Source organism: Mirounga angustirostris, unplaced genomic scaffold (assembly GCF_029215605.1).
Source record: "Mirounga angustirostris isolate CCGP_5_RB_7025 unplaced genomic scaffold, mMirAng1.0.hap1 SCAF_7, whole genome shotgun sequence".
NCBI lineage: Eukaryota > Metazoa > Chordata > Mammalia > Carnivora > Phocidae > Mirounga > Mirounga angustirostris.
Genome location: NW_026991715.1, coordinates 128670076 through 128696798, shown reverse-complemented (window position 1 = coordinate 128696798; position 26723 = coordinate 128670076). Strand labels below are relative to the sequence as shown.

At 40.6% G+C, this 26723-nt stretch overlaps 1 protein-coding gene across 10 annotated transcripts in view; it reads left to right on the top strand.

The window, feature by feature from the left end:
• NPR3 (natriuretic peptide receptor 3) overlaps window positions 1–26723 on the top strand; it is a 76264-nt gene that overhangs the window by 19711 nt on the left and 29830 nt on the right. For all 10 annotated transcript variants that reach the window (XR_010413336.1, XM_054504606.2, XM_054504602.2 and 7 more), the window contains exon 3: window positions 2441–2607. Coding sequence is in view for 9 of the 10 variants with exons in the window: in XM_054504606.2 (XP_054360581.1) it covers window positions 2441–2607 (167 nt within the window). In the remaining variant the exon portion in view is untranslated. The remainder of the gene's footprint in view (window positions 1–2440; window positions 2608–26723) is intronic.

Sequence of the window (26723 nt, the reverse complement as noted above, 5' to 3'; positions counted from 1 at the left end):
CACCTGGAGAGTACTCTTTCCCAGAGCTGAGAAACTCTGACCCTCTGCCTACAGAACATGACTCTTGTTGTCTTGATATCTCAAATCAGTTATAAAGGAATCAATAAATATTGATTGCACGCTTAAAAGAAATGGGTTCCTCCTTGGGATGAAGATGTTCTGGACATTCCTAGAATTGGGGGTCTTCCTGGCAAATGGGTTTGGCTCCTTAACAAAGGCCATGTTGTCTGTGTCTCGAGCTTGCAGCTGGGCTCCCCCTGGCTGGGGGCAGGGACAACAGCTCTCCCTCGCTACAGGCTCGGCTGCCTGCCCTGCATGCTGTCGCCTCCTTGGCGTTTGGGAGGTTTCATATGGAGGAGGACTTTGTCAAGTTTTGTTTGGTGGCCCGAAATTTAATCTGTGCTCCTTGAGAACGGATCTAGTCCTTAATGAATTCTGTCCTCAGCTCTGTCTATTTATCTTTTAACAGCTCCCTGGCACATAGAAGCAATTAATAAATGGTTGCTATTATTAGGATTATCATTACACAGATAACTCCACAAACAAATTCTTTGTCTCGGCCTTTTCTTGTGCTCGAGACTGAGGCTCCCAGCTGCCTACTGGATGGCACACACATTTGCACCTTTGCCTGTGCCACGGGCTTGGCCAAGCACACCTTTCCATCCTGCTCGCCTTCTGTTAAAAGCCTAGTCACACACTTAGGGACGGCCGATGCCTCCTCCTCACTTGAAACCTTCCCCCTTGGGAGTGTGGGAGCTCCTTGCCTCTATCTGTACCCTCCACATTGTTTCTTTCTACTCCCCGCCTCCTGCCACAGTGAGCTAGCTGTTCCCTGCTGTAACTTCAGCTGTTCACACGGATGGCTCTGAATCCCTCTCCTGAAGGTGGTGGAGGCTGTTCGAGACCTCCGTAACGTCTGCTGGGGTGGCGATCACAGAACCTTGCGTGTGGTACCTGGCTGATTACTATCTGTCTGATTTAAGCGGGGCTAGAAGTTCCCAAGCCACCAACTGTTTCTTGAACTGTGTCTGTAAGAGAGTGAGATCCACGGAGCCCTGGCGGCACGCTCCGCAAGCATCCTCCTCGCTCCTCAGCTGCTGGGCTCCAGGAGTGCGCCGTGGACTAGGGGCTCGGTGTGAACAATTGGCTCTGGTGCTGGACTCCAGCAGGTTGAATTCTTCGTTGTGACTCCAGAGAACTGTAGGGATCATAAGGATAATTCATAGAAACAACAGTTTATTGCCAAATGTTAGAGGTCCACATTTCCTTTTGGGGTCCTGCAGGCCACATGTTTCCTCAAAAATGAGACCATAAAGAGAAGAGTACTAAATCTTATCCATGTAATTTGCCTTTGCTTTTGTGAAAGGGAGCACTGTGAAGCAGGGGGGACCCAGTTTCTCAGTGCCTCAGTTTCCCCATCTGTAAAAGAGGATGGATAACATACCCAAACCAAGGAGTCTTGTGAAGATTAAATGAGTTCATACATTAAGGAGTCTTGTGAAGATTAAATGAGTTGATAAATAGAGCTTTTTAAAAAAGATTTTATTTGTTTATTTGAGAAAGAGAAAGGGCACGTGTGAGAGAGAACATGAGTGGTGGGGAAAGGCACAGGGAGAGGGAGAAGCAGACTCCTTGCTGAGCAGGGAGTCCAACACAGGACTCGATCCTAGGACTCTGGGATCATGACCTGAGCCAAAGGCAGATGTTGAAATGACTGAGCCCCTCAGGTGCCCCAATAAATAGAGCTCTTATTATTATATATGTGCTCAGTAAGTGTTAGCAATTTTTATTTTATTACTGTTGATGCACTGATGAATATTGTCCAAAAAATAATTTTTATATGAGGTTGCCAGCACTAGAGAGAGATAAATCCTCATGGTCACCTAAGTCACCTTCATTCTGAGGAGATTCCAGAAATAGTTAAAAAAATATCAATAATCCCAATCTCCAAAGGTTTTCTCTGAATAGCGCCCACTTTATCATACTTGCGCATCTCCGTTGTGATACACTGCGTTCCTGTCGTTTCACATCCACACAACCTCAGGTGAATCGTACTGTAGTAATGCCTCGGTTGACCTCCACAGTTGACTGTAGATATTAAAAAAAAAAGTGAATGGAAAGGAATAAAAGCTTTATTCTTACTCCTGCAGGGCTGCAATTCTTGGGGGCTGAAAATTACGGTTACGCTGTTATTATAAAGCAGTTAACTCTAGAATGCTTTGCTTTGTCTCTCGCATTTCAAAGGAACAGGCGTCCAAAAGGCCTTCTTCTCCTTTGAGGATCTTGGCATCGTCAGGTTATGTCCAAGGGCACGACTATGACAATACCGTCTGCCCCAGCTGCCAAAAGTAACACGGAGTGACATGCTGCAGTCGAAGGGGGAGAATGGTCCCTTTATGGTGACTGCCTTGGAATTATAAATATTTTTATTTCTCTGTAGGAGATGGCTCGTGGAAGAGAGGAGACAAACATGACTTTGAAGCTAAGCAAGCATACTCATCCCTCCAAACAATCACTCTACTGAGGACAGTGAAGCCTGAATTTGAGAAGTTTTCCATGGAGGTGAAAAGTTCTGTTGAGAAACAAGGACTCAATGAGGAGGATTACGTAAGTGCTTGATTGCGGGCCTAGGCCTTCTGCATCCCGAAAACAGTCTTCTAATTAAATAAGAGGTGACAGTGTCCCATTCTGAACCATTCAGAAACTCCTAGGTTCGTGTCTGAATGTCACTGAGCTTTCTGTGTGTTTTTTTTCTGGCCCGCTTCCACCTCCCAGTCACCCCCCACCCCACTTTTCCAACTGCTGCAGGAAGGAAAATTGCTTTTTGTGGGTACTTGTGGTGATGCTGAGCAGATGTTGGTAGACTTCCGGCGCCTATCGGACTGGGAGCGTCTTGTGGGGGGAAGATGGATGATGGAGTGCCCAAGTTTTGCATGCCGAATTTTTCCAACGCCTGATGGCAGGAGATATTTTGGGTTTTAGAAATCTCTTCCTTATGGCAATCTTTTTGGTGAGTCTGCCCCTGTCTCCTGTGGCAGCGTCATTTCCTTTGGGGCTTCTAGAGGTTTCTGCTCCTCAGTGCTGTTGTTACTGATGCATTTTCCAAGAGAGGACAAGGGTCAGGAGCTTTGGCCATGCTAAGGGCTGAGCAGAGTCGCTCATCTGAGAGATGGCACCGAAGCCGGCTGGCCACACCTCGCTTGGCACCCTTGTTCTGCCACCTCTGGTTCCTCAAAACTCTGCATCATTCCTGTAGATTCGTTCTCAGAGCAGGGTGAGCCGTGGATTCCTCAGACCGGTTGGGTGCCTGTGCTGGTTTTCAACACTGTTCACTCCACAGTGTCCAAGGCAGAAAAGAGACACCTTCTTAACGGGAGATACCGCTTTGGATTGTTCTTGCCCGAAGTGGATAATGACCATCTTCGTAAGACCAGCTTCACTTGGGCACTTCCAAACAGGGCCTCTCTCAGTTTCTTTAGTTGAAGTACTGCAGGGTCCAGACAGACCTACATTCAGAGCCCGAAGCTAACACTTCTTAGCTGTGTGATCTAGGGCAAATTACACAGTCTCCCTGGTCCAAACTACTCCTCCCTGGTGGGAGGATTACAGAGAATCTACCTGAAGCATCTAGTGTTATCCCCATCAGAAAGCTGGAGCTCCATAAAGGATGCCTCTTTCATACTGTTGTTATATTACTCCGGGCTTTATAAGAATTTGCTATCAAAAGACATAAAGGGTCTTATAAACATGTTTATTCATGTCTTAAGTGTTATATATAATACACATATCATTTAAAATACCTTTTGACTTTCTAAATTAGTACTGTCCAGTAGATACATATATATATATATGTGAGTTGCAAATGTGAGCCACGTATGTAATTTAAATGTAATTTAAAATTTCTAGTAGCTACATTTTTAAAAAGTTAAAATAACCAGGTGAAATTAATTTGAATACTAAATTTTATTTAACTCACATAGAAAATGTTCTTTCAAGATTGAATCAATGTAAAAACTATGGATGAGATTATATATTCTTTTTATTGTGTAAAGTCTTCGAAATCCAGTGTGCATTTTACCCTTACAACATATCTTAATTCCCTTCGAATGCTCAGTAGCCATGTGTGACTAGTGACTACCATATTGGACAGTGGGTTCTGAATTATGAAGGAAGTGGAGCTTCTGCAGTAGAGCCCAGATTTGAGGAAACCTACGATAGTATTATCATCCAAATCCTTTGCCTCAGGAATAGGAAAGAATGTAAAGGCACTGAGCATTTTTATGTGGCCTTGTACCTGAAGCTGTTGAAGTTCAAGCGTCACAGTAGAGACTGTCCCACATAATGATACTTTTTGGGCAAAGAAGTGTGTACCTTTGTACCTACTATAAAGATCTATAATATATTCCAAACCAAGTGCTAGTGCTTTAGAGATTAGTTGTGCTTGTAGATTACAATTATACAAATACAATATACAAATTATAATTTTAAGTAGAAATTAGAGCTCAAATAATTTATTTCAATTCTGAAATTGTGTCTACTTTTCATATTTTATGTATTTTTTTTTTAAGATTTACTGATTTATTTTTAGGGGGGAGGGGCAGAGGAAGAGGGAGAGAGAGAATTTCAAGCAGACTCCCTGCTGAGCACAGAGCCGGGGTAGGGGCTGGATCTCTCAATCCTGAGATCATGACCTGAGCCGAATTCGAGCGTCAGATGCTGAACTGACTGAGCCACCCACGCACGCGCCCCATCGTATTTTATGTGTTTAGTTGGGCTCTTCTGAGTGCCATCGGGTTAGTGTGGACAGGTAGTTGTGGTGAGTATTGTGGAAGAGGGAGATGTGGGAGCCAAAGACCCAGGAGCTGCTCTAGCTGGGACTCACAGGTGCTAGAACTTAATCTAATGCCGTGGGAGACGCTTAACACAGCTAGCGAGGCTTGGTGGTCTTCATTCTAGGGCTCAGCTCTTTCCTAGGTCTTTCTGCTTCTCTTCTTTGTACTAATGGGTTGTCTTACCTGCTTACTTAGAACTTCAGTTCATGACACTCATCACAGGCTCTTCAGCCTCTGCTGTTGATTTCAAATCCAGCAACTTTGGGTGGACTCTTATTAGTTCTAAAATTCACCACTCATTTTTTTAAACAATCACATGACTTGTGAATAGTGACAATTTTGTTTCTTTTCAATTCTTCTCCTATGTATGCTTAATTAAAAGTATACTTCATTAAATTAAGCATATTAAATTAAATTAAATATAACTAATTACATTAAAACTTTTAATGGCACTGGGGCGCCTGGGTGGCTCAGTTGGTTGAGCGACTGCCTTCGGCTCAGGTCATGATCCTGGAGTCCCGGGATCGAGTCCCGCATCGGGCTCCCCCTGCTCGGCGGGGAGTCTGCTTCTCCCTCTGACCCTCCTCCCTCTCATGCTCTCTGTCTCTCATTCTCTCTGTCTCAAATAAATAAATAAAATCTTAAAAAAAAAAAAAACTTTTAATGGCACTGGCTAGGATCCCAGTACAGTATTGAATAAAAGCAGTGATAGTGAGCATCCTTGCCTTGTTCTTAACTTTAATATGAAGAACACATAATGGTTTCATATCTGTTCCAAACACCATTTAAGCATAATGTTTAGTGTGGGATTTGGGGGAGAGTCCGTATTAGATTATGGAAGTTCCTTTCTATTCTTTGTTGGTGAGGTTTTGTTTTGGCAAACCATATCTTTTATTAGAATAGCTGAAACAAAGGTAGCATAACAAGCATCGGAGTTTATATAATGGACGTTAGGGAAAGGCGATGGACACAGGTTTGTATTGTAGGCACTGTAAATTGTAATATATCCCTGACCCTCTGTCATATATGTTAGTACTGCTTTCATCATATTTAGTATGTAGGCAGCAGCCTTGGAAAGGTTATGATCTTCTCAAAATGCAAAAACTTGAAACTTTAAACTTTGATAGCCTATACTGAAACTTGGGAAGTTGGAGGGGGTATGATTGTTAAAATAAAATTACTATTTTATGTTTTTAATTTATCAAATTTTGATGGATTAATGCCATTTTGTTTCCATAAATCGATCTTTTCCTTCATCTCTCCCTTTTTTCCTCAATCTCCACCTCTTGCACTGTCTTTTTAAAGCTGATTTTTTAATTGAGATAATTGCAGTTTTAAGATGCAGTACAGAGAGATCACTTGTATACATTGCCCAATTTCCCCCATTGGTAACATTTTGGAAATTATATATAAGATCACAATACAGATATTGACACTGACACAATGCACTGACCTTAGTCCTGTGTGTGTGTGTGTGTGTGTAGTATAGAGTGTGCGTGTTAAGTTCCATGCAATTTTATCACCTGTGTAGGTTGGGGTGTTTGAATTTCATCAAATGCCTTTTCTACATCTGCTGAAATAATCAGATGGGTTTTTCTTTATTCTGTTGTAATGTACTAAGTTGCATTACCAGATTTTTCTCTTCTCCAGTTTTATTGAGATATAATTGACATATAACATCATGTAAGTTTAATATTTGATATACGCATATATGGCAAAATGCTTACCATAGTTAGTTTACTTAACATCCATCGCCTTGCATAGTCACAAAATTTTTTTTTCTGGTGATGAGAAGTTTTATGATCTACTATCTTTGCAACTTTCCAATATACAATACACTATCAATTATAGTCATCACACTTTACATTAAATTCCCAGAACTTATTTATCTTATACCTGAAAGTTTGTAACTTTTAATCACTTCTGTTACTAGATTTTTCTAATTTTAAAAATGTCTGCACTCCCGGCATAACTCTGCTCTCTCTACACTTCAAGACTTTGAGCTTTTCCATTTCCCAGGTCATATTTTGGAGAATAAGATTACGGTTGAACGTACACATGGTTGCCTGGGTGCAGCTTCTTCAGCTGTGTCATCTCAAGGGCTATTAGCAGCCTGTACATTAGCATGTCTGGGTCAAATATCTACTCCTGTTTCCTTCATCTTTGGTGGGTAGTTTGGCGGGTGCATGTGTGTGGCGTGATAGAAAATCAGACTGCTTAGGGCTGGGCTATCATTGGGACTGTATGTGTTGCATGTACTGTAATGGTCTAGTTATTAGTGTATGTGTCTTATGATGATGTTTCTACCATTCCTATGGGTAATATAAAATATATATATTTAAAAGATGTATTTATTTATTTTGGAGAGAGAGAGAGCGAGAGCAAGTGCTTGTGTGAGTGGGGGGAGGGGCAGAAGGAGAGGGAAAGAATCCCAAAGCAGACTCTCCGCTGAGCGCAGAACCCTATAATGTGGGGCTTGATCACACCACCCTGAGATCATGGGGACCTGAACCAAAATCAGGAGTCGGCCACTTAACCAAGTACGCCACCCAGGCGCCCCTAAAAATATTTTTTTTTAAGTACATTTGTCCTCTTACTAGTGAACCTAGTGGAGACCTACTCCATTCTGATACACCATGTTTTAGGAGAGCCCAAGAGCCACTACAGCGTAGCCTATGGTTAAAATATGTAGGCTGGGGAAGATGTCCATCAACAGATGAATGGATAAAGAAGATATGGTATATATATACAATGGAATATTATGCAGCCATCAAAAGGAATGAGATCTTGCCATTTGCAATGACGTGGGTGGAACTGGAGGGTATCATGCTGAGCGAAATAAGTCAAACAGAGAAAGACATGTATCATATGACCTCACTGATATGAGGAATTCTTAATCTCAGGAAACAGAGGGTTGCTGGAGTGGGGGGTGGGGTGGGAGGGATGGGGTGACTGGGTGATAGACACTGGGGAGGGTATGTGCTCTGGTAAGCGCTGTGAATTGTGCAAGACTGTTGAATCTCAGATCTGCACCTCTGAAACAAATAATGCAATATATGTTAAGAAAAAAAAAAGAAGAAGAAGGTAGTGGGAGGGGAAGAATGAAGCGGGGGAAATCGGAGGGGTAGACGAACCATGAGAGACGATGGACTCTGAAAAACAAACAGGGTTCTAGAAGGGAGGGGGGTGGGAGGATGGGTTAGCCTGGTGGTGGGTATTGAGGAGGGCACATTCTGCATGGAGCACTGGGTGTTATGCACAAACAATGAATCATGGAACACTTCATCTAAAACTAATGATGTAATGTATGGGGATTAACATAAGAATAATAAAAAAAAATATGTAGGCTGGGGTTTCATAGACCTGGCGCTGCCTCTTACTGTTCTTATCTTGGGCACATTTCTGGGAAGCTCTGTGCCTTAGTTTACTGACTATAAAATGGGGAAAATGATTTTTAACTGACAAGGCTGTTGAAAGAATTATATATAAATAATATTTAACACAATGCCAGGCACTTAGTAAATATTTAATGGATGATAGTTATTTCTTTTACTTTTGTTTCTTATACTCCAGACCAATGTACATGATGCTCCTGCATGCCTACAGTATCCAGTATTCCTACTTACCCTTCAGCTCTCAACTCAGGCGCCACCTTCTTAGGACGTGTCTTTCCTGACACTCCAGACTGTCTTAAGTCACTCTGATCCTTCCCGTCATAGCCTTTAGCTATGTGTGGGATTTTCTAATTAAATCTGGCCTCTTCTACCAGACAGTAAACTCTGTGAGAGGAGGAACTATGTCTGTTTCTGTTCATTCTTGCTTCCCCTTGTTGTATGCTTGGTACAAAGGAAGCAGCCAATAAAAATAAACTTTTATTATCATGCTTATTATTTTAGTTATTATTGAACCAGAGGACATCAAATCCAACCTATTCCCAGCACAGTGATAGAAAGGTAGAAACTGAGGCCCAGGCAAGTGAGGTGGCCTTTCCAAATATAACCAGGACGCTGCACTCAATATAACAATGTTGGGTGGTGATGGAATCCTGTGCCTAGACCTTGTTAGGTCCACAAAGCGAGGAGTTCAGTGTCACTTATACTGTGGGAAATTGTATTGGGGGATAGTAATGGGGATAGTTTTCATAATGGGGATTCTGAAGACCCTCTGGGAGTCATCAGAAATCTCAAATTAGAAGTAAAACTCCACTGGGAGAGGCCCTCAAGTATCAGAGGGGCTCCCAGCGTGGCTAGGACAAGTGTTTGCAAAGTGCCTGCCTGGCCTTCTCTGCTGATTTTTATTGTGTTGCCTACATGGGTGGTGGCTCTCACTTAAGGGCATCTTAATGGGTGTTTGGCCTTTGCCATGTGAGTGGTTCCAGTTCTAGAGCCCTGGTATTTGGCTTTAGAATGTGCTGTGTGGTGGCCGAGCCAAGATTAGTTGCATCCCCTGACTCCTGCCTCAGTGACATCAGTCTGACCCTTTTATTAACAACACACCCAATATGGGGGTGAGCCTGTGACCTGAAGATTAAATGTCTTGGGCCCTACAAGTGAGCCTGGCAGGCAACACAGGCTGAAGTCCTTCCTACCTTTTCCTGCACCCTGCTGACCAAATACACACTTTTAAGGTATCAGTTTCTCTTTACTCTTTTACACGCTTTATGAAAGCTGGCCAGAGCTCTGTCTCTTCTTCATCTGCAGCAACCTGTTTTCTTCTGAAGTGTAAATCATTATTTTATAGATCATGAGATACCGTTCATTGAGTGCTCCAGAGAGCATGGCTGTGAGCTTGATTTGTGACCATGCAGTGGTCCAATCCTGGGTGAGATCCTCATCACCTAAAAATGCTTAAGCAGGTCTATCCATGGCCATGAGCTCTGGAAGCCCACAAGAGCCACATTTCTATGCCAGCATGGATATAAAACATTATGCACCTCAGTGTAGAACATTCGCATATACTGATGGTACTCACAGAGATGAGGACAATTTATCTTGTAGCAGACCGTATGTGGTGGATATGTGAAAATAACCATGGTCCTAGAGGAATAAAATCAACCACAGTGGAGTGGGTTCACTTAGTTCTTTAGGAGGAAGCTCCTTCCCAATTCATCCAAGTTTCCATGACCTCTTTAAGTGGATAATGGTCTCTTGACTTAGTGTGCATTAACTCTTTATAATTATGTGCAGACTTTTGTGTGTAAACAAACGTGTATATTTCTGGAGAGAGAGGCCAGTACCTCTCACCTGATTCTTAATGGGGTCAGTGTCACAAAGAAGTAAGAATCATTGAATTAGACCTTGGCTAGTCAGCCTACCATTTGCCCAGTTATTGTCTGAAGCTGTATTTTTTCTTACGGATAGAGTACAATGTTGTGCACACACAGCTGCCTTGAAAACTCACTCCCCTCGAAGAAAATGAAGAAACACCTAAATGCTGGAGGATTTCCTAATCTTAAATTCTAAAACCATTAGTTTTATTGCTGAGATGAAAGAGATACCAGGTCATTCCTTCCTTCCTTCATTTTGGACTAGAGAGTCAGTCTAGTCTTTCCAATTCCTAGTGTTTTCACAGTATGTCTTGAAGAGGTAGACTTAAATTTATCCTTGCTACTATTTCTCAGTTTAGACTGAGCCAGTGCTGGAGACATCTTTTCCCCTCTGGCAGCCTGTCTGACTTCTCAGTCGTGTAAATCCCACTCTTGGCCTTGCCCCATTCGCCCTATTGTGTTTGGCACTTCTGAGGCCCATTCACTGGCTGGCTTCGTAAATAGTTGGCTCTGCCTTTGGGTGAAGTTCACCTTCTTCCCCTGATGTTGTTGTTGTTGTTGTTGTTGAAACCAAAATAATACATGACTTTCTAGATTGAATACAATAAACAAAAAAAAGAACCAGATGGAATTAAAAATAAATTTATGGTACTGTAAGAGTTATGGACAGACAGCAGTGTCCTGTTCTTCTCTGCTCCTGGCTCCCATTCCTTAGAGGCAATAATCCTTAATGTTTTTATTGGCTTCTTCTGCTGTTTCCCTCTATATTTCTAAAATAGCTTATTTATGCTGCTGTTTTTGATATGTAAAATCTGGTATCATTTCATTTTTTTTCTAAAATGGAAAGAGATTTAGCTCCTTTACACACTTTCTCTACAAGTACTTCCTTTTCCTCCCATCCTCCCAATATTTTATAACATAGTTTTTAGTTAAAGGTACATTCACAAAGTAAAATTTGAAGAAAAGTACCTCCCCCACATTCAGAGCTATTAGTATTATGACCATATATATAATGAACCACATAGCAGAACCATGTGGTGTTTTATGATTACCTTTCCTCTCCTGTGTAGGCTTTTTTCTCTGAATTTAATGATTTCCTTGTTTTTTTATTTGCTTCCATGTAGTTCTCGTTATGTGATTCTCATTCCCTCATTCTCATTCCTTAGAATGATGTTAATGATTTTTCTTCTTCAGCACTTTGTTTCCTGCTCCAGTTTAGAGTAATTGCTTCCTTTAGTATCAACCTGGAAATGTCCTTCAGTTTTCTCCTGTATTAGTTCCCCTTTTTCTTGGATATCAAATCTCCTTCTTAGTTGAATTTCACCTTAATTTTGAAGAAGATGATATGAGTGGAAAATCTTTTGAGACTTTGAATATTAGAAAACATTTTGTTTTATTTTTATATATAATCGATTATTTAGCTGGGTATAAAATTTTAGCTTGAAGATTAATTTTCCCTCAAATTTTGATGTCATTGCTCTATTATTTTGCAGCTTTTGGTATTACCATTCTGATTATTTATTTTTTTCATGTCACTCTTTTTTTTCACTCTCTCTAGAAGCCTTTAGTGTTTTCTCTGTATTGTTGATTGTTTAATCAGGGTTTAGTCAGGAAAAACTAGGTAATTCAGCAGAAGCAATTTAATAGGAGAAGCTAACTGTAAAGTGTAAGAAAAGCTGAAATGCCAAATAGAATAGTAAGGCAAGCCAGGGCGCCTGGGTGGCTCAGTTGGTTAAGTGACTGCCTTCAGCTCAGGTCATGATCCTGGAGTCCCTGGATTGAGTCCCGCATCGGGCTCCCTGCTCGGCAGGGAGTCTGCTTCTCCCTCTGACCCTCCCTCCTCTCATGTGCTCTCTCTCTCATTCTCTCTCTCAAATAAATAAATAAATAAATCTTAAAAAAAAAAAAAAAAGAATAGTAAGGCAAGCCAGAAATTAGCAACAGCAAAAGCTGTTACCACTTCCAGAGCTAGAAGGACCAGGAAAGAAATAGTTTTACCAGGACCAAAGAGTTAGGGCTGCTCATAAGAAATGCATCCTCTGCCAGGGATTCTTCCTAAGACGAGATGAGAGAGAAGAGGAAATATCTTGGCTTTTCCCTTCTTCCTGACTCTTCCATCAGTGTTTCCTGTTGGCTGAACCAACCAGAAGTCAGCTGACAAGGAAATGCAGCCTGGAAGACTCATTCTCCTATGATGTAGAACGGAGCAAATCAGATGCTGGGAGGGAAATGAATTGGAGGTCACAGGCAGACAATTGGCTCACTGGGGCTCCCGTTTTTCACAATGATGTGTCTTGGTGTGGGTCTTTTAAAATCTTTGCGCTGATCACTTTGTTTGCTCTTTCCAGAAATTTTAAAGTTGGATGTCGGCCCTTTTCCGTTGATTCTTCAATTTTTTCTCCCATTTTCCTACTCGGCCTTTTTCTTTTCCTTTCTGAGAGACTGCTTCAACTTTATCTTCCAAAGTGTCCATTGAATTTTAAAATTCTGCTATCATATTTTTAATTTCCAAGAGCTCTCTCTTATTCTCTTTCTAAAAAATAGTACCCTGACAATGTTTCCTGGATTCAATATCTTATCTTTCTGCGTATACCCTTTCATCAGTTCTAGATTACATTTCTTTCACATTTTAACTTATCTGAAGTTGGGATCCATTTGATAATTGGTGGACTGTCACAATTTAGTAAGTAGAATTTTTTCTAAGGGAACATAAAACAAAGATGCTTTTTACAATTCTGGTATCTTACTTTTGTTGAGACAAGGTGTTTTTTGTAAGTTTTCTTTTACTTTTTCATTGCTTATTTTGAGTTCCTTTAAAAAATATCACTTTTGATTTCTTTCTTTTTCATATTACAAGGTTTTCTTAAACTATTGGTAACCCTTAGCTATTTATATTTAAGGGTGATCCATGAAAGAGGCTATCTAGAAGGTCTGTGTACATGAGAACTAGTTTAGAGGTAGATTTTATTGTAGGGCAATAAGGTATAGAGCTAGTTTTTTCAAAGGGTTATATCGAATATGATTAGCTGGAGGTTGTTTCTCTTAGGCTTATCGGGTTCATTAAAGAATTCTCCTCTAAATCCCTTCTTGAGAGTTGTAAGGCTTCCCTACATTCTCGGAGAACATGGTGTGGAAGCCTCACCTTTAGGATTGTAGACTTTTCACTTAAACCTCATTTTCAGTTTTATGCTTCATCTGAGCTCCTCCACCTGTGCCTGATACCTTCCTGTTCAGATCTTTTTGTGTCAGCACTTTTAGCCAATAAACCTCCTGTTTTCTGTCTGGATGGAAAGGGGCAATTTCTTCTCTGGGTAAGGTGTGGCCGTGGGCTGGGGGTGGGGCTGGGGAGGGGCAGGGAGCTGCATTTGAGTTGAAATGATCTGTATACAGACTTTCAACTAATCCCACCATTTTCAATTGCATGGCATCCCTGCCTCCAGAGGTAAATAGTATCTCCAATTCTAGAACTTCTTTACCAGAATTTTTTTTTTAAAGATTTTATTTATTTATTTGACAGAGAGAGACATAACAAGAGAGGGAACACAAGCAGGGAGAGTGGGAGAGGGAGAAGCAGGCTTCCCGCCGATCAGGGAGCCCGATGTGGGGCTTGATCCCAGGACCTGGGACCTTGACCTGAGCCGAAGGCAGATGCTTAACGAGTGAGCCACCCAGGTGCCCCTCGAGAATTCTTTTTTATTGGAGCTCCCTGCCCTGTTCCTGTGCACAGTCTAGTTTTAGTTTCTTGGGTCTATTGTGTCGGTTACCCCTTTCCAGCTTCCAAAATTTTGTTGACATTTCTCATCTACTATTTCCTTCCCATACCCTTTCCACTTACAAGTTTACACCTTAAAAATTTCTTTTATTGTTGTCTTGGTAGGGATTTTGGAGGGAATGTGTGTATTACCAGAAGTTTCCCTGGATTGTTGAATCTCAGGACAATGCAAATATTCAAAGATGGTGATGCCATCTTGTTTTGTATGTTTGTTTGTTTTTTGGTAGTGACAGGTGTGGGAGGTTAATCTCATTATATTCAAAGCAAATAAGAGAGTTGTGTGTGTTTGAGAGAGGGATCTATCATGTTTCTTTTGGTCCCAAATGCTGTAGCTCCTTTAGAAATTCCTATTTGGTTCTCGTTTCCCTTCTAGTGGCTACTTTTTCTTGACTTCCTAGGTTAGTGCTCACTTTTTCACCCTCACAGACATGTCTGCCTTCTGTGATTCTTTAAAAGCAATTATACACAAGCAACATACATTAACAGTAATACTTACTAAGAAAAGGGTTGTTCTTTTACAGGTTTGTTATACTGGTGTATGAAGACCGTCTTTTTTTATTTTACTTTGTGTCTAGGGCTAAACTCCTCTTACATAGCTTATATACCAGCTTCACTTGAAAAATGATTCTTTTGTACACATACAGGAACATCATCTAGGGATTCTGTTGCCAGTCCAAGTAGAAGTTTAGGTTTTAAAGTAGATTTTTTTAAAAGCCAAGCTGACTCAGCTTAAGATTACAAGATGGGATATTTAGGGGTGCCTGGGTGGCTCAGCCGTTAAGTGTCTGCCTTTGGCTCAGGTCATGATCCCAGGGTCCTGGGATCAAGCCCCACATCGGGTTCCTTGCTCGGCAGGGAAGCCTGCTTCTCCCTCTCCCACTCCCCCTGCTTGTGTTCCCTCTCTTGCTCTCTCTCTGTCAAATAAATAAACAGAATCTTAAAAAAAAAAAAAAAGATGGGATATTTAAATAAAAATAATGGGAGCTGTTTGTGTCCTGGCAGGTTATTTGTAATTTATCATAGTGCAGTGGTAGCAATTTAAAACCCTTTCTAGAATCTGTTAGGACTCTTTTATTGTAAAACAAAATACTTCAGAAAAAAAAGTTAAAAAACATTTGAAGATATTAAGAGGGCCCCAATGTCTCAGTTACCTTCCAAAGCAGAGACTGTCTCCTCTGAATGTGATCCAACCCCTACTAATCTCCACTATTGCAGACAGCATTATTCTAGAGCCAAATGCAATCCAGCTGGGAAAGGGCTGTAGGAGAGAAGGCAGACTTCCTGACCATGGACTAGGGCAGTGGACTTGGGCTGAGAAAGTCCTTGGCCAGGTCCCTTCACCTCTTGGAGCTTCCTCTATTATAAAACCAGAGATTTGGGCTACCACCCCAAGGAGCTTTCCCATTCCCAGGTTTCTGTTATTACATATTGAAAGTGTTTTTCTGACTTTGGTCTTAATTTAGAGGCTGCATTTCATTGTCCTTATCTGGGTATGGAATGTACATATCCTTTACTGAAAAATCACAGTGTAACAATCGTCACAAGGCCCCCTGGCGCCCCCCCCCCCCCCATTTTAGGAGACTTATTACAATGTACTATTCTGCTGCTTGCAACCTTACATCAGAATAGTCTCTTGGAAATTTTCATTACTCCAGTTTTTAAGAACAAAGGACCAACTTTTCTTCAGCTTTGAAATGGTCACCATTCTATGGCATCTGTTTGAATATACAAAACTCACCTTTGCATACGTAAGGAATTGCAGTGCTCTGTGTTCAATTTGCCTTAGCAAAGACAGAGCTGCAAGTGTAACTTTTGCAAACACAAAATTAGAGCCTAGTTTTTAAGAATGGATCAGAACTGTTTTTTAGTCTTTCTCCAGTGAACCTCAGAAATGGATTTTTGTTGTTACAAAAAGGTGTTCTAGTTATAAATGGATGCGTAGAGTCCATTTTTTTTTTTTTTTAAATGAAATAATGCTGCATCCTTAGTGCTTTGGCTTTCAAATTCAGTTTCATGCTTCTTAATGCCACCTCTGTTCTTGACTTGGGGTAGAATTTGGTAAATGCTGTTTTTATTTCTAACCAGGTATTCTGAGCAGGGGGTGATTTTATAACCTTGAATATTTGCTCGTTTGAGGTTAGCGGGCCACCCATAGCTTGTTTTTTCTCCTTATTTAAAAGTTGAAAATTTAACTAATTAAACAAATATTCCAGCAGTGTTTGATGCCCAGCAGTATTGTTAGGGAGGTGGGATGTTTATTTGGGCATTGTCTCTCTCCCACGTTTCCCACTGACACTCCAAAATGAAATGGGAGCCTGGGGAGCAGCCGATGTATCTAGCCAAGGTATTTGAACAGAGACAGGTTTAATAAATCATTGTTTAGATAGGCCACACATTACATTTTGGAAAGCCCAAAATGTTGGAAAACCCCGCTCTCATTTCCTTCAATGAGGGGATGGCCTAGCAGTAAAACTGTCTAAACCAGCTGGTATTTTGACACTGGTTTTGCACAGGAACAGTGTGGGAGGTGACATCAGTTGAAAAGTTATCAGATCATCAATAAAATCTTAGCCGGGCACTTCACCCCCTCTTGCCTTACATAATGTCATTTAATGGACTCTGTATACTCTTACTGAGAGTTTTAAAATTTAGCTCTTCAGTAAAAGTCATGAAAGCAGAAAATGCAGCTGATGGATGCAAGCCGTATTTGCCCCACTTCTGGTGAGATGGTGCGTATTTTGTGTCTGCCAGAGATGCATCAGAATAGAGGAGGACCTCCCCCACCGCCCACTGGCCAGCTCCCTTTTTTGTCCTCACCCCCTTTCTTTAAAGCCAGCCAGGGAATGATTTGTCCAAATGAAAAGGCCCTTTCAGGCACTGGAGAGCTTTGCTAATTGTATTTGAAAGAGTAAAAGTGAACCACAAGTTGGCTTTTAACAACAGAAAAATAATGAGTTCACATGCCAACATATTAATAAGATTAGTTTTATTAGGAAAATGTAATCAGGCAGACAGCGGCACTGCAAAAGGATGGCTTATTAAAAGCCATTCTTCGTGCTAGCTGAAGAAATACCAGTTGGCTTTCAAAGCACATTAAAAAAAAATTTTTTTTTTAAAGATTTTATTTATTTGACAGAGAGAGATACAGCGAGAGAGGGAACACAAGCAGGGGGAGTGGGAGAGGGAGAAGCAGGCTTCCCGCTGAGCGGGGAGCCCGATGTGGGACTCGATCCCAGGACCCTGGGACCATGACCTGAGCCGAAGGCAGAGCTTAACGATTGAGCCACCCAGGCGCCCCTCAAAGCACATTTAAATAAAGATGCACTGAAATCTAAAAAATAGTCACTTTCCTTTTCTTGAAATAGGAAAATTGCTTTGAAACTGCTTATTCCTATAACTTTTAAATAGCTTTAGTTGTGCCAAATTAGAATATTTTAAAAACTTGGGAACCTCCCAACTGAAGTGCTTTTTGTTTGATTGTAAATCATTATCCATTTGCTTGTGAGTTTTCACAAATTGGCAGGTGTGGATTTATTAATTGCAAAAATAGTACTGAATAGGTGTAATCTGAAAATGTTTGAAAAAGGAAGAACCACAGTACCTATGAAAAAGGACTTTTCCAAGCAGTAGGTTTCATTGACCTTTTGAAAGACAATCACTGCTTTTTTATTTCCATTATGTACAGTGATATAATTTCAGTTAGAAAGATATTTTGCAAGAATGGCGACAACATACTCAAATATGCATGACTAAAATAGCAAGGCAGTGGGGAAATACGGCTCACAATTGAAAGGCTGCGTTGTTTTACCTTTTTTTTTTTTTCTGCATGGAGTAGAGGGCATTTTGGCACATTTGGCCAAATTCTTCACAATGAAAACACAATCCAAGTTCTTTTTAGAATAGTCAGATCACTTAAAATATGGATTGTGGCTACATTACCAGTTCAGCTTGCAACGAGAACATGAATCCGCTCGAAAGATTATACCCATTCCCATTGGTGCCAGTGAAGGAGCCCACAGCAAAATTGTCGAGGAGGAAAGCTCTGATTTGTTTTTTTTTCTTTTCTCCCCTGGTGCTCCTGGAGGCTCAGAGTCTCAGCCTCCCTCTTTTCCCACATGGTGAGGAACTCATTTACACAAAGATATTGGGGTTCGGGCGCCTGGGTGGCCCAGTTGGTTAAGCGACTGCCTTCGGCTCAGGTCATGATCCTGGAGTCCCTGGATCGAGTCCCGCATCGGGCTCCCTGCTCGACGGGGAGTCTGCTTCTCCCTCTGACCCTCCTCCCTCTTGTGCTCTCTGTCTCTCATTCTCTCTCAAATAAATAAATAAAATCTTAAGATAAAGATATTGGGGTTCATTAGATTAGCACCACCAGGATATCTCATTTATAGGAAGAACCTAGAAAAGGAGGGCGTACAGTAAACGAGCCTAACGGTGGTATTTTGCTGTCAGGAGGAGGAGGCGAAAGAGTCTCCCATAGGCCAGGTTTCGTTCTTTCTCGAAGAGCTCTGCTTGGGAAGCCTGGCTTTCGTCGGACCACCCCCTGGCTGGAGCAGCTCTTCAGCTCCCTGATACGAAGCCTTGCACTTTACTGATAGAGCAGCAGGAGGAAGATTGCGTTTCGCATCAAGTGACTGGAACCAGAAGCGAATGCCCACGCGTCCAGCCTCCCGGCTTGGGAGAAGGGAGGCGGACGGCCGGCCAGCCTCGGGGCCCACTGCCCTAACGCAGGATCCTGGTGTTTGATGCTGAAGGCAGCCGCAGGGTTTTCAAGTCCAAGGGTAGAGCTCTGGTTCATAAGGCTTGGCCAGTGATACTGCTCTCCGTGCGGGTGGACGCGGTGGGAGAGCCCGAGGCAGTGGTTCAATAAGTATTAATTAATGGGCATTAAAACAATTGATGGCCTCGGGGCATGCCACCTTGTGCGCCAGAGACTTTGATCTGTGAAATGGAGAAAACCGCACCGAGTTGCTCTTGGAAGTTATGGAAAATGATTGTAAAGGGGTTTTTTTATAAGCTTAAGGGCTTCAAGTGATAGTGTCCAAAGAAAAGAGGCCGGCAGCCGAGGGCGGGACATCCCGTAGTCCTGCAAGCAGCGTGCCGCAGTAGTTGGAGGTGACATCCTTTCTGGGGGCCGGCCAATTGTTAAAGGAGAGGGACTAGAATAATATGTTGCCAGGGGCCCAATCCTCTTCCCAGGCGTGAAATCTGAAAGTAGCTCAAGCTGGAGGAGATTATTTTGGATTAGTATTTGTCTCCTGGTTTTTGCCCACCCTGGAGTGAGCTTGCTTCATTTTGCAAAGTTCTTAAAAATCTTGCTCCCACAGGCTGTGATTGGAGGTAGGGAGGAGGCGAACGGAGGATTTTCTTTTCTTTTTTTTTTTTTTTGTATAATAATTTGACAATTGGCCTAAATTGGGGGATCTTTAATAATTATTTCCTTTATTCTTTCCTTTTCCTGTTCTCTCGATGAGAGATAATTACTGACTCACCGAAGCCAAATGGCTGTGTTTCCAGCCCATCGTAAAGATCTTAAAGATTTAATTTCTCTATTAGTAAATGGCCCCATGTCAGATTGGCACCCTAATTTGCCCACTGTTGCCATACAAATTACATGCATTGCAATTTTAGGACATTTTTCCTTTTCTGTACTCAGCAGTGACATATATTTAATGTCAAACCCATGTCCAAGAATTTCTTGGGGAGGGGCACCTGGGTGGCTCAGTCGGTTAAGCATCTGCCTTCTGCTCAGGTCATGATCCCAGGGTTTTGGGATGGAGTCCGGGTGGAGTCAGGCTCCCTGCTCAGCGGGGAGCCTGCTTCTCCCTCTCCTTCCAGCTTGTGGTACTCTCTCTCACTGTCTCTGTCTGTCTCTCTTTCAAATAAATAAAATCTTAAAAAAAAAAGAAAAGAACTTCTGGGGAGAGCAGATTTCAGATACAGTTCCTAGGCTGTCTAGATGCACATATATTCTTGCTGACCGCTTGACCCCATGCATCAGCATGCATATAGTTAAGCCTGGAGATGGTTGTTGTTTGAATTTACCAAGTCCTTCCTTTGGTCAAGGCATTGTGTCAGGTCCTGTGAGGACAATTCAGCATCTGTGTGGGTGGCTCTGGAAGGACAGGTAAGAAGAGATGGGTACAAATGAGCCTCCTAAGTGAGGCTAAGTGAATCTAAGCTCAGAAGTAAGAATGCCTTTAGACGCATTTAGGGAATAGTGAGCAAAATAACCTGGCTTGACTGGAGGGATTTCACAGAGGAGTAGTTTGGAAAGGTCTCTTTCTGTGTTGAAATTTGCCCCTCCCTTGGCTGCCAAGACACCTCCGTCTCCAAGTTCTCTGCCTACACTGCAGTCCTTCCTAGTGTCCTTTCATGAATCCTCTTTCCCACTTGCTCCACAAATATTGGTGTTTCCCATAGTTCTTCCCTTGGCCCTTTTCTCTCTAAACACTATTTCTGGGCAGCACATCCACTTGTCTGGGCAGGACGTTCACCTCTATGTGGATAGCACCTAAATTTATATCTCCAATTGCAACCTCTCTCCTGAGTGGCAGGCCCCCCTCTTCCAATTTCCCACTGGCACCTCTGCCTGAATAACATGGTGTCTGCCTGCTTCATCCTTTTATTGGGAATTGCTCCATTCCGGCACTTGGCTGGACAAAGCATAGAGGGGAGTCAAGGAGGATCAAGTTTGAATTCAAAGAACTTGTCCTACATGCAGAAGGAAATAGGAGATTGTAGTCAAAAAGAGATTGTCAAGGATTTTGAAAGTAGAGCAGATGATGACAAGGTCTAGGGTCTTGCTACTCAAAGGGTGGTCTCTGGAGCAGCTACATTAGGATCAACTGGGAGATTGTAGAAAGGAGGACTCTTGGTGCCTCATTCCTTAGATCTACTGAATCAGAATCTCCATTTGAACGAGGTTCCTATGTGACCTGTATGCACATTAAAGACTGAGAGGCATTGGTCTAGGGTGTGTGCATGAGAGTGAGTTGAAACTGAGGGGAGATGAAATTTGCCAAATAATGGCAGTCAGGGAACCAAGAGGCTATGGTGTTGAATGAATGAATAATGCACGGGGACATTGAAATGGCCCAGTATGAATGCAATAACGTGGGTGGAGAGGAAGAATGTGAGCTGACTGCCAACCTCCTTAATGCATTCATTATGCCCTGGGAGTGAGGGAGGGTCCTTGCCTCAGATGACAGTGATATTTGACAGAGGATTTTTGACATCTCAGTTCTTTGAGAATAGAGTCTCTAATTAGGATTCCCCCCCAACCCCCGCCTTTAAATTCCATGTCTCAGCTCTTAAAATAACATAGCAGGTTCTTAAGTGATGCTTTATGAGCAGTGGACTTAAGGCTAAGCTCTTTTTTTTTGCTTTATGTCAATTTACAATTTTTCTTTTCTTCTTTTTTTTATAGCAGCAAGAGCTGACTTTAATGATCTGTTACCCAATATTACCCTTTTTTTCTTCCTTTGATCCTATCTTCCTGACAATTAAAAATGTGTTTGCTAGGATAAACTTTCGCATTCTTTTTTTCTTCCTCCTGATATGTAGAAATCTCATGTTAGAGAAGTTATATTAGTCTTTGAAAGAAGAGGCTGATATCCTTGGTCCTCTATCCTGGCATAAGAATTCGGCCCTTGGGGAGGTGACTTGCTTGATAAGCAAGTTAACACTGATGATGAAGGTGCTGGTTTGGAGTTAGGAGACTTGAGTTCTGGTTGTAGTTCTGTCCTGATATCTGCATGACTTTGAGTGACTCAGGCAACTGTTATGGGCTTCAGTTTCTCCTGTAACGGTATGCTGGTTGGACTGTATGAACTCTAAATTCCCTTCGATTTGTGGAATTTTGTAATTCTCTGATTCTTTTGGGCTATACCCAGGAGTTCCTTCTATCGTGGCCAATATATTTATTGAGCTCAGTGTTATTCTGCCTTTCAAAATATTGGGGCTACTGCCATGAATCAGAATCATGACACATCTGCATCTAGAATACTCTGACTGTTTTGGTAACTTTTTTAAAAAATTTATTTATTTATTTGAGAGAGAGAGAGAGAATGAGAGACAGAGAGCTGAGAGGGAAGAGGGTCAGAGGGAGAAGCAGACTCCCCGCTGAGCAGGGACCCCCCCCTCCCCCCCCGATGCGGGACTCGATCCTGGGACTCCAGGATCATGACCTGAGCTGAAGGCAGTCACTTAACCAACTGAGCCACCCAGGCGCCCCTTTGGTAACTTTCTTAAAGAGAGTATCGAGTCTCCTCACATTAGCAGAGTATGTTAGCTCTACACATTTTTATTTTTATTTTATTTTTTTTAAAGATTTTATTTATTTGACAGAGAGAGAGATAGCGAGAGCAGGAACACAAGCAGGGGGAGTGGGAGAGGGAGAAGCAGGCTTCCCGCCGAGCAGGGAGCCCGATGTGGGACTCGATCCCAGGACCCTGGGATCATGACCTGAGCCGAAGGCAGACGCTTAACGACTGAGCCACCCAGGCGCCCCGCTCTACACGTTTTTAAAAAGAAATAGAGATTCTTTTAATTGCCCAAGGGAATGAAACAATTTTCTTAATGAGATAGACTTAAAAAGACCAACCTCTTCAAAATGTATAAGATGTAGCATGAGTCAACCTTGTGAAGACTATGGGGCATTTCTTGAAATTTGAAGTCTTAACTGAATTCTCCAACTATAGACCTGAAGGCATACTTTCAGGATAATTACAAGGGATGACTGTTTTTCCTGGTAGTTAGTAAGCATATGAAACTCATTATTTGCATAGTTTCCAAAGGCTGTCTTAAAATGTGTTCCAGAATGATTTAGATAAGTTCATTATGATGGATTCCAAATGGGATTGAGAGAGTGTTGATCATTTGGTGCATTGCTCTACTCTTTTAGGTTGATATTTAAGATCTATAAATGTCTTTTTAAAAATCATTGATTTAAAAATTAAAAGAATTTTGGGGCAACTGGGTGGCTCAGTTGGTTAAGTGACTGCCTTCGGCTCAGGTCATGATCCCAGAATCCTGGGATCGAGTCCCATGTCGGGCTCCCTACTTAGCAGGGGAGTCTGCTTCTCCCCCTCCCCCTGCTCGTGTTCTCCCTCTCGCTCATGCTCTCTCTTTCTCAAGTAAATAAATTAAAATCTTTAAAAAAAATTTTAAAAAATTTGATTGATGTTAGAAAAGGCAGAACTAGACTGGACAAAGCATGAATGCTGACCTGATTGTTATGTATTTTCATATGTTCTAATAGCACCAACTGTGGAAAATTTCCACTATTCTCCTGGCTTGAGTTGTTCGTTTAGGGAATTGATTAATAAAGAAAACTTTTTATTGTGGGAAATTTCCAATATATACAAAAAGAGAGAGCGCGGTATAGTGAAGCTCCATGTCCCCATCACTCAGCTTCAATAACTACCAACTCAGTCTAATTTCATCTATAAACTTGCCTGCCTTTACCCCTGACACCTGATAATTTTGAATCAAATCTAAGGTATCCTCATTTCATCTGTAAATATTTTAGTTTGTATCTAAAAGATAGGACTTTATTATTTTTACAAGTATACAATACAGTATTGTTAACTACAGTTACCATGCTACACATTCGATCCCTAGAACTTATTCATCTTATAACTGTAAGTTTGTACTCTTTGACTAACATCTCCCCATTTCTCCCACCCCCAACCCCTGGCAATCACCATTCCACCCATACCCAAAAAAATCATTGCCAAGACCAATGTCCAGGGTTTTCCCTATGTTTTATCCAGGTAGTTTTCTAGTTTCAGCCTCTCGTTTAAGACTTTAATCCATTTTGAGTTAATTTTTGTGAGTGTTGTAAGATAGAGGTCCAATTTCATTCTTTTACATGTGGATATCCAGTTTTCCCAACACCATTTATTAAAGAGACTACCCTTCTCTATTATGTATTCTTGCTTTCCTTGTCAAGGATTAATTAATCATATATGTGTGGGTTTATTTTTGGGCTCTAGACTCTATTCTGTTGGTTTATGTGTCTATTTTTATGCTAGTACCATACTGTTTTGATTACTATAGCTTTGTAATATGTTTTGAAATCAGAAACTGTGATGCCTCTTGCTTTGTTCCTTTTCTCAAGAATATACTATGTGTCTGGCTTCTTTTACTCATATGCTGTTTTTGAGATTTTGCATGATGTCTTATGTATTAGTTCATTATTCTCTTTTTAAAATTTTTGAGTAATGTTTTATTGTGTACCATAATTTTATAATTTATTCTCCTGTTGATGGACTTTTTTTTTTTTTTCCAGGTTGGGACTATTATGACTAAGGCTGCAATGAACATTCGTGTATAAGTCCCTTTGGGGACATAGGCTTTCATTTTTATTGGATAAATATCTAGGAATGAAATTGCTGGGTCATAACATAGGTGTATATTTAACTTTTTAAGAAACTGCCCAAGTAATATTATTTTAAATTCCCACCAGCAATGTATAGTTACAGTTGCTCTACAATCTCATCTACATTTGGTGTTGTCAGCTTTTTACTTTTAGTTAATCTGATGGAGGTAGAATGGTACCTCATTGTGGTTTTAAATTGCATTCTCCTGGTGACTAGAGATTTTGAACCTCTTTTCATGTGCTTGTTGGCTTACTTCATTTTTGTGATCTGTTTGCTGAAGTATTTTGCCCAATTTTAAATGGAGTTATTTATCTCTTGTTATTGACTTGAAAAGTTCTTTTTAAATATTCTGAATATAAGTCAGATATATGTATAATAAATATTTTCTCTCAATTTTTCACTTTTTAATATCTTTAATGACACTTTTTGATGGCAGAGTTTTTTATGTCGATGAAGCCTTTTTTTTTTTTAATGGTTAGTGCTTTTTTGTATTCTCTTTAAGAAAAACTTGCTAATCCCAAAGACACAAAGATATTCTGTTTTCTTTCAGAGCTTTATAGTTTTAGCTTTTATGTTGAGATCTGTGATCCATCTCAAATGAATTTTTGTATATGCTGAGAAATAGAAATCAAATTTTAGTTTTTTCCTGTATTTTTTTTATCAATTTGTCTCATCACCATGTGTTGAAAAGATTCTGTTTTTCCCATTGTGAATTGCTTAAATGATTTAGTCAAAATTCAGATAACGATGTTAAGTGTGGATTTTGGACTCTTTATTCTGTTTCATTACTCTATTTGTCTGTATTTATACCAATTCTATACTGTATTGAATACTGTGGCTTTACAGTAAATCTTGAAATCTGAAAGTCCTCTAATTTGCCTTTCTCTTTCAAGGAAGTTTTGCATGTTCTAAGTTCTTTCCTTTTTCTATATAAATTTTAGAATCAACTTGTCAATTTCTACAAAAAAACCTCTGGGATTTTTTGATTTGGATTGGATTGATCTGTAGACTAATTTGGGGAAGAACTGACATGTTAAAAACCTTAAATCTTCCAATCCATGAACATGGTTTATCTCTCCATTTATTTGAGTTGTCTTTAATTTTTCTCAGTAATGTTTGTAGTTTTCTGTGTGGAGGTTCTGCATATCTTTGATTAAATTTATTGCTAATAATTTTATGTCTTCTGAAGCTGTTGTAAGCAGAATACAAATAAAATTTTCAATTTTTTTGTTGGTAGAATATAGAAATGAAGTTGTTTTTTGTATATTGACTTTGTATTGTTTCTGTTTTTTAAATTGAGATATTTATTGTTGATACATCTTTTTGATCATGGACTCAATCTGCTTTTAAACTTAACCAATGAATATTTCTTTTTTCAATATTGCACTTTTCAGTTCTAGAATATCCACTTGTTCTTTTTTAAAGCTTCCATTTCTCTGCTGATTCTGTATTTGATCATTCTTTGTGGTCATCTTTTTCTTTAAGTCTTGGAACATATTTATAATAGCTGCTTTAAGGTTCTTATCTGTTAATTTCAACATTTGGATCATTTCAGGGTCACTTTTTATTCACTATTTTCTTGACTATAGATCATCTCTCCTGCTCCTGAATGTCTACTATTTTTTGAGTTTGTAATGTATGTTGTGGATGATATGTTATAAAGACTGTATTCAGTTATGTTACTCTGAAGAGTAATTTTTGTTCCAGCAGGGAGTTAAATTACTAATTACTTTGAACTTTTGGAAGCTTGGTTTTATTTTTTATTAAGGTGACTTTGCTTTCTTTGGTTTGCTTTTAGTTTTAGGATGAATCCGTAGTCTCTTGGTATAGACTTTACTTCTAAGGTGTGGCCCATATAGGGTTTTACTAGAAAGCCTAAGATATTTGCCAGGTTACAAGCTCCTAACACTCTTCTGGGCAGAAGGCAGCAATTTAAATGTTCCTTAGCATCTTCAGCTGTCCAGATCTTGCTTTCTACTGGATTTCTTGGTGTCTTTCCTCTGTGTGTACAGTTTAGGAATCAACCAAGGACAGCAGAATTTATGAATTAATTTGAGTGCTCCCTTCTCTGTGGCTCTCTTCTTCCCAGTATTTACTACCTCATTGTTTGTCCTCAGGATCATCTCTGAACTACATCCTCTGACCTCTAAAGCCAAGAAGGCTCTGACTTTCTGCTTGAATCCTAGCTACCCCATGTCTCCTGGACAAGGAGTACCCTTAGAGGATACTCATATACATTTAGTTCTCATGGAATATGGTCCCTTTATCCAAGGATCAAATCTCCTATATTTTCTGCCTCTTTTTGGTCACTTCCCTGTGTCTTCAATTAGTTCTTTTTAAAAATTTTTGTTCAGAGAGTATAATTGTTTTTTGAAATGTTAATCTGATACAAACTACTCTACCACTACTGGAACTCTCTTTTTAAAAACAGAACTATAATGCTATTATCACACCTGAAAATTTCCAAT